General features: G+C 40.3%; 1 protein-coding gene across 3 annotated transcripts in view; it reads right to left on the bottom strand.

Moving 5' to 3' along the window:
* Positions 1-221: 221 nt before the first annotated feature.
* The window catches only part of BTBD1 (BTB domain containing 1), a 51963-nt gene continuing 43641 nt past the window's right edge, over positions 222-8543 (bottom strand). For 2 of the 3 annotated variants that reach the window (XM_027521993.1, XM_027521994.1), the window contains 3 exons: positions 6742-6829; positions 2611-2757; positions 222-2089 (listed from right to left, as the gene is read on the bottom strand). In XM_027521993.1, coding sequence (XP_027377794.1) covers positions 1931-2089; positions 2611-2757; positions 6742-6829 — 394 coding nt within the window. In that variant the 3' untranslated portion in view covers positions 222-1930. Of the gene's footprint in view, positions 2090-2582; positions 2758-6741; positions 6830-8543 lie in introns of all 3 variants that reach the window. The other variant, XM_027521995.1, reaches the window with a different exon arrangement.

Below are 8543 nucleotides of genomic sequence, written 5' to 3'. Positions count from 1 at the left end.
CAACTGAGCACACATACACACACATCAACAAAAATAATGTTAAACCTCAATTAACTAGAACTTTTATTCAAAACAGTGTCTTTGGCAACCCATTCCAGTATTCTTGCCTGGAGAATCTCTTGGACAGAGGAGCCTGGTGGGCCACAGTCCATGGGGTCACAAAGACTCAGACACAACTGAGCAGCAAACACTTTTAGAAAAAAAAGACAAGTAACAAAAAATAAAAGGATAATATTTATTTATTTATAATTCCAGGGGATGTCCCATATCAGTAAACTGTTCCATTTCTTGTCCCTTCTATGACTACTTTCAGTTACAATCGTTCAGTGTAACACATCTGAAGCAACTGAAATACTTCAAGCGTCAAAAAACATTAACTTACCTCTGGCATACTGTATTTTTTAAGGCAGAAGTATTTTCTGCAGTCGTACTTTCCAGCAAAACTAAAGAGTGTTTGCTGGTTAATCTTCAGTTTACCAGACCACACATTTCAGAGTTATTCCAGTTAACTGAGGTTTACAGTCTTAAGATCATATTACCAGAGAGGGAAAAATTTCCCTTTTCCTCTAGCCATTTAAAGAGACCTCTGCCACCAACACACCTCCCTATCTTCATGAAAATATCCAGTGAAATACTACTTTAGATGGAAATTTTTTTATCCTAATTACCATTTAGAAAAAATTCTTTTTAAGTTGATACTAAAGAGAATTGTGATTTCTGCACATCTTCCACAACTATTTGATAGAGCTTAATTATACATACATTTTAAATGAGATAATCATTTTCAAGGGAAAGAAAAAGAAAGTTATTTATATAAAAATTTTGCTTTATAAAAGTGTATAAATATCATCCTGCCAATATACTTTCCATTCCCTCCTAAGGCAGCTGCACCTGTGACAGTGAGGTCGTAAATATTACATCTTATTTCTTGGATAGAACTGTGTAGGTGTTCAGAAAGTATATTTTCCAGTAGGTGTGATTCTGTTGGATATCAAAGCAGTCGTTAGAGATGTTAGTATTTCATTCCATTTCTTCCTTTATGAGATTATCACCAAATGTTGAATTGATGATGTCTGTTTAGCCAGGCACCACCACCATCACCATCATCACTTCAATTTTGGGAATTCTCAACAGCATGCCTCATTCAGAGAGATGGGTATAGTTTATATATACTATAAACTTTAAGTGATAAAGATTACGTGATAAAGAATCCAGTCTTAAAGTACACCTTTAGATCCTCTGTTCATAACAGATTACTGTGAATTTGTACAAATTCAATTTATCGTTTAAAATTGTACTATGTAATATATTACTAGATTATTATGAAATATTTTTCCTATAAATGCACTCAAAATTTTCTGAGGCATTTGTTAAGCCTATTTCTAGCAATATGCCAAATGCTAACAACCAGATATTTAAAAACTCCAAGGATGAAGTCAGCTTTCTTCATTTTCTGAAAATTAACTTTAGTTAGTAGGAATTCTGTGGAAATACTGACCTACTTCATCTTATGTAACCTTCAAAATAGTTCAAACAGAAACAAACAAAAAACACAAACAAGCTACATAAAACAAGAATCTTTCAATTATAAAACTGCTGAAATATCATGAGTCAGCTGATCTAAGAAATTATACAAGATAAAGCTGAAACAGCTGTTTTTTTAAAAACAATTAAACCCATTCTTTTTTCCCTTAAGGTTACAAGAAAATGGAAATCACCCATTAAATCATGCAGAGATTTAAGTCAACATTTATTTACCTAAGAAACCAAAATGTCTCTTATCTTACAGTTATAAATATTCATAACACGCCAACTCTTTTTTTGTGACCAGTTCTTTATGCCGTTGAGACTAGACTGCATGGTACTGCTTAGCCGGGGTGTATGATAATGCTGAATTAGGTATTGTTCAGCTGGATGTTATAAAGCTGAATTATGTATAAAATATTATTTCTGGTATTTGCCCATCTTCTATTGAAGTGCCATTATTATTGCCAGGAGAACTAAAAAAGAAAAAGACAGTCTTGCTAGCAGTAGGTGTTTCGTGCACCACCTTCTTCAGTCCTTTTGTACCATAGTGGGAATCCGGACCCTAAATGAGAGCAAACGGTTCATTAGTCATTTTCATTTAATAAGCACTCAACTGGACATGGCATTTCAATTAGATTAACGATCTACTTTATTTCTTTATAGCTCTTGTATAAAAATTTATGCCAAGTCATTTACTGAAAAATGTAGTTTCTGCTACAAGCTAATTAATGACTAAAAATACTGAACGTAGAGCTCGGGTATTAGAGAACAGTGAAATGGTTTAAAAAAAAAACAAAAAAAACTGTTTTATCTTCTATTAAACTTGCAATCTCCTGATCAAACAAAGGGCTACTAGATTCTTGTGGAGAACTAACAGCTCTCCCGAGCAGAGCTGTGCTGAGAGGCACTGCTTTTCTCAAAGCCGTGGTACAATTTAGCTCCCAGCTTCCTGCCTTCCCTGCTTCCGCCAAGGATTTATTGTGAGTGATTCTCAGCTGCTATTGAAACACGTGCTCTGCAACATGCAGGAGGAAACCCCAGGCCCTGCAGCTCACCAGGTAGAACACTCGGGAAGACTCTTACTTTGAGTGTTGCGCATGCCATGTAGCACAAGTTGGGCAGGATCTCTATGGGTTCTTTGAACATGACCCTGAATGTGTTAGCAGTTCCGTCACAACTGAATCCAGTATCATTTTGTCCCAGTGTTTGTTTTTTTTCATATTCTATGATCTGTAATTTTTAAAAGAAAAGTTAAATTTAAGTTACATCAACTGAAATAAAGTTTCCTAGAAAAGAATATGAAGCCCTTAGGAACAGCACAGCAGGCTTCTACTTTCTGTTGTCATTTTTCTCTGCCATCTCTAACCACCAAAGATGGCTTGAAACACGCTGTCAGAAAACGCATTCACCGGCCTTGGCTGTAGAAGAGGAGCTTCTAAAAAGGACACATGGCTTGGGAACTGGTGTTAAAGAACGTGTGGATTTTAGAAACCTGAGGGAAATGAGCCTTTACTCCTTGCTAGCCTCTGTCTTTGGAGAAGGCAATGGCACCCTACTCCAGTACTCTTGCCTGGAAAATCCCATGGATGGAGAAGCCTGGTGGGCTGCAGTCCATGGAGTCGCTAAGAGTTGGGCATGACTGAGCGACTTCACTTTCACTTTTCACTTTCATGCATTGGAGAAGGAAATGGCAACCCAATCCAGTGTTCTTGCCTAGAGAATCCCAGGGACGGCGGAGCCTGGTGGGCTGCTGTCTATGGGGTCACACAGAGTTGGACACGACTGAAGCAACTTAGCAGCAGCAGCAGCAGCAGAAGCCTCTGTCTTGTTGATGGGAAATTCCTGTAATATCCTATGTGGATATTTAAAATATGATAATTCTGTCTGTCCCATAACCTGTGCCAGGCACTGAGACACCCTCAAGGAGCTTCTAGTCATGAGAAGACAAGTAAACAGGGACAATTCAGAACAGCACCTGCAGTAGGAGAGTTGTGCTTGAGATGAAGTGGAGGAGGACAGGAAACACTGATTTTATCAGGAAGTGGTGAGGCTCCACAGAAGAGTTTTAAAAGCTCAAGCCAGAGGTCCAGGTTATAAGAGAAAAGTCTTCATGCAAAGACAGTATGTGTGGAAGCCAAGGCTCACAAAACCATCTTTTTGCATATTTCAGATAAAGAGAGTAACAGCAACACAGGCTGAACCAGTACATGCAGTGGAAGATGGGGACAGTGGCTACCTCGCGGGGAGAGACCAGAAAAGATCACGCAGGATGTCTGGGGTGCTGTATTGCACTGTTCCTTCATCAGGCCACTGGTTACACAAGCAAGTCCACAGTAAATGGAAAGGAAGTCACACACTTATAACTATGTGTACTTTTCTGTATATACAATTGGCCCCTGTGGACGTGAAGGGCTTACTGTATGACATCATTTTATATAAGGGGCTTTAGTATCTGTGGGTTCTCGTAACCATGTGGGGTCCTGGAACCAACCGCTCAAGGATACGGAGGGACCACACTGTATCACAGCTCAGTAAAAAATTTAAAAGAAACAAAAGACATGCTGGCACCCGGGAATAAAGTAGCTGAGACACAAAATTTGGCTGTGGCAATGCAACCTACAGCAAGCCACTCAGTTTTACCTTTTAATTTGGGAAAAAATTTGTTTGCCTTCTTCCTAAGGCTATTGTGAGAATCAAATTATAAAACTAGAGCAACAATGACAGCAACAGACTCTGTTTCAAACACTTTACAGGCATCGTCTCAACTGGTCCTCAGAACATTATAATGGAGGTACTATGCCTATCAATGGCACCCCACTCCAGTACTCTTGCCTGGAATTCCAAATCCCATGGATGGAGGAGCCTGGAGGGCTGCAGTCCATGGGGTCGCTGAAGGTCAGACACGACTGAGCGACTGCACTTTCACTTTTCACTTTCATGCATTGGAGAAGGAAATGGCAACCCACTCCAGTGTTCTTGCCTGGAGAATCCCAGGGACGGGGAAGCCTGGTGGGCTGCCGTCTATGGGGTCGCACAGAGTCAGACATGACTGAAATGACTTGGCATAGCATAGCATGCCTATCAAAGTAAACAAGGAAACTGAGGCTTACAGGGGTCACACAATCTGCCCACAGTCACACGGTGGAGATAGCAGAGTTGAAATTCAAACCCAGGGAGATCTATCTGGTAATGTATCTAGAGGGTGCATAAGACCAGTCACTCAGTGGAAGAACATAAAGAGAAGTCCTATTTCTATTCATTTTCTATTTTATCAGCTAAGTACACCTATAACCCTGATGCCCTCCCTCAGTTTGTCAAGGGCTCTGGAGTTTCATGTAACATGTGACGGGCACTGAAGGAAGAGAGGGCTCTTCAGCCATAGAGAATGATCGTCAGGCCCTCGCTCTTCCAGGCCTGCAGATTACACAGCCTGCCTAAGTGGGTTTACGGATCCTATTAGATAGGATCTCAACAATATATAGGAGAAGGCAATGGCACCCCACTCCAGTACTCTTGCCTGGAAAATCCCATGGATGGAGGAGCCTGGTGGGCTGCAGTCCATGGGGTTGCTAAGAGTCGGACACGACCAAGGGATTTCACTTTCACTTTTCACTTTCATGCATTGGAGAAGGAGATGGCAACCCACTCCACTGTTCTTGCCTGGAGACTCCCAGGGATGGGGGAGCCTGGTGGGCTGCTGTCTATGGGGTTGCAGAGTCGGACACGACTGAAGAGACTTAGCAGTTAGCAGCAACAATATATACAGTAAAACCAGGAGTGATCATGAAAATCTTTATACCCCTCAGAGGTCTTCTGTGATTTTTTTATTTTCTAACCTTTAAAATCTCTCAGATAAACAAATTTCAGTGGCTTTTGAACCTATTTGTTAAAAATATTAAAACTGTAACTTTCTGATTTATAAGAGCAACGAATTAATATGAACAATATAAATTTATAGCTGAATTTCACTAGATTTTAGTGGACAGGATTTTAAAATGAGCATGATTTCATTAGCCCAGCCAATAAAGCAATTCTTCCATTTGGAATGAGGTATCTTTGTGAGGGGGCTTCCCTGATAGCTGAGTTGGTAAAGAATCCGCCTGCAATGCAGAAGACCCCAGATTGATTCCTGGGCGGGGAAGATCCGCTGGAGAAGGGATAAGCTACGCACTCCAGTATTCTTGGGCTTCCCCTGTGGCCCAGCTGGTAAAGAATCCGCCTGCAATGCGGGAGACCTGGGTTTGATCCCTGGGTTGGGAAGATCCCCTGGAGAACAGAAAGGCTACCCATTCCAGTATCCTGGCCTAGAGAATTTCATGGACTGTATAGTTCATAGGTTCACAAAGAGTTGGACATGACTGGGCTCCTTTGTGAGTCTTTGTGAAGAAGTGAAGTATCTTTTCTGGGTGTCATCAGACAAGGTCTTTGAATTGTCGTGTGGTCCTAAAGACTAATGATGCATTTTGATCACAAAGTTCACTCATGTTTTCACTATTAAAAATAGAATATTAATAACATTTTAGAGGGCAGTATTTTCTGTTTATGGAAGTCTGAAATATTGTTTACTTCCTTTTTTCCTTTGTGTGTTTATTTATGTATAAAATTAGTATAGTACTGCATAGGTGTATGTGTATAGTAGATAAAAGTACAATGTAGATGTGTTTCAAAAATAATTTTACTAACTAGGGCATGCAATGGAAAGTGTGGAGAACACTGGTGGACTGGGAGGGAAGGAGAGAAGAGCTTCACTTTCTTCAAGGGTAAATGATCATGCCTTATCGGAAAAAACTGAGGTGGAGCAGACCTAAGAATGGGGCAGGACACAGACAGACCATCAGAGATCAGAGATGTCACCAGGAGTTATAGGGAATTAGGCAGTTTCAAGCTCTAGAATTCAAGTATCAGGAAGAAAGCAGGTGGGGGTTTGCAGATAGCCAGTGCAGATAGGAAGGGCTAACAGAAGGGCTTCCCGGACAAAGGAGAGCTCCTTATAGTGAATGCTTCTGTTAAGAGCCCCAGGACCCCAATTTTCTGAAACCACACACTTTAGATCAATTGTAAAAAGGAACCCTCTAGGCTTAAAATGCTACTAGTAGGCTTTCTGATGCCTTTGATAATTATACTGAAACTTGGATTTCATCAAAACAGTACCTTACTGCAAAATTACACTTGTTATATATTTCAGATGGTATAGAGTGGGTGAAAAAAGTGTACCTGTATATTCACTTGATAATCCGTGGGACCATGAATAGAGCCATATAAACCAAATCCAACTATAGAGATTCTTCTGTTAACTGTGAACCTAAGGGAATGAGGCCAAATATCAAATAACATACAAAATTCAATAAGCATTCATGTTCTAAAGGCTTATACATTTTTTAAGTGTTACTCAGCACATCTAACTTTGCTCATAATAAAGAAAACTATTAAAAATTAAACATCCTGAGAAATGTCTTCTGTTTACCCAAAACCTCTAGCTAGAGTAACTTAACAGGAACTTAACTAGAATCTGTTGCCTGTACTGTACACCTTTGAGTCAAGCATTTCAGCCTACATGCCCACTTCTTTTGTCATCATTTTAGTCCACATCTGCCTGTACATCTCCTTCCTGAACACAGATGTGTCAACCAGCAGCATCCCAAACTGACAATTCCTCGGCTGGATGACTACTTCAGTTCAGTTCAATTCAGTCGCTCAGTCGTGTCCAACTCTTTGTGACCCCATGTATCGCAGCATGCCAGGCCTCCCTGTCCATCACCAACTCCCGGAGTTCACTCAAACTCACGTCCGTCGAGTTGGTGATGCCATCCAGCCATCTCATCCTCTGTCGTCCCCTTCTCCTCCTGCCCCCAATCCCTCCCAGCACCAGAGTCTTTTCCAATGAGTCAACTCTTCACATGAGGTGGCCAAAGTATTGGAGTTTCAGCTTTAGCATCAGTCCTTCCAATGAACACCCAGGACTGATCTCCTTTAGAATGGACTGGTTGGATCTCCTTGCAGTCCAAGGGACTCTCAAGAGTCTTCTCCAACACCACAGTTCAAAAGCATCAATTCTTTGGCGCTCAGCTTTCTTCACAGTCCAACTCTCACATCCATACATGACCACTGGAAAAACCATAGCCTTGACTAGACGGACCTTTGTTGGCAAAGTAACGTCTCTGCTTTTGAATATGCTACCTAGGTTGGTCTACTGAGGGCCTATTAGATGGAGGCACTGCGCCTGGCCCTGCGGAAATAATGGTCAACAAGACAGTCTCTGGCCCTACTGCACTTATGTCGAGGACACTGATTATAGATAAGTAAACAAAGAGTTAATCATTAATTATAAACTGTGTTAAGAACTGTGAAGGAAGCAGGCTGCTGTAACAGAATAGGTGGTGGAGGACTTGGGCATAGGACCTGAGTTACACCAGTGGATCAGAATGGGATTCCACACTAGAACAACGAGCAGGTCCAGTCTGGTTACTATAGTTAAGAAACAGACTCACCTTACTCCATTTATAAACGTATGAAAACTAGCATCAAGCACAAATGGCACAAATGACTGTATAATAATAAAGAATCTATAACATAAAGGAGTTATCCTCAACATTTCATGTTTCAAGAATTGAAGTCACAAGTTTAATTTTACTATTACTACTACCACACTATTACCACTTTATGAGCATTTCCTGTGTTAGGCACTGAGCCCAGTTCTTTATATGAAATATTTCCTTTAGTCATAATAGTTCTATATACTAAGTAACAGTATTATTTTTATCATCCTCAGTTTTTATAGTTGAAGAAACTGAGGTTTAGAGAAATCAATCTGCCTGGATTAAAACTGCATACCTGAGCTGGGACACAACCCCAGAGCTGCATGAATCAAAAGGTCACGCTCTTAAACATCATGCTAAAACTCCCAGTATGAGACTCTCCTTAAAATTTAAAAAATTTATAATGTAGTTTTTATTATAGAAAAGCAATATACTATTTTAAAAAGTTAGAAAATGTAGCTAAACAAATAAGAGGAAAAA

The sequence above is a fragment of the Bos indicus x Bos taurus genome, chromosome 21, assembly GCF_003369695.1.
Source record: "Bos indicus x Bos taurus breed Angus x Brahman F1 hybrid chromosome 21, Bos_hybrid_MaternalHap_v2.0, whole genome shotgun sequence".
Lineage (NCBI taxonomy): Eukaryota > Metazoa > Chordata > Mammalia > Artiodactyla > Bovidae > Bos > Bos indicus x Bos taurus.
The sequence above is the reverse complement of the archived record's forward strand: the minus strand, read 5'-3'. Positions and strand labels throughout refer to the sequence as shown.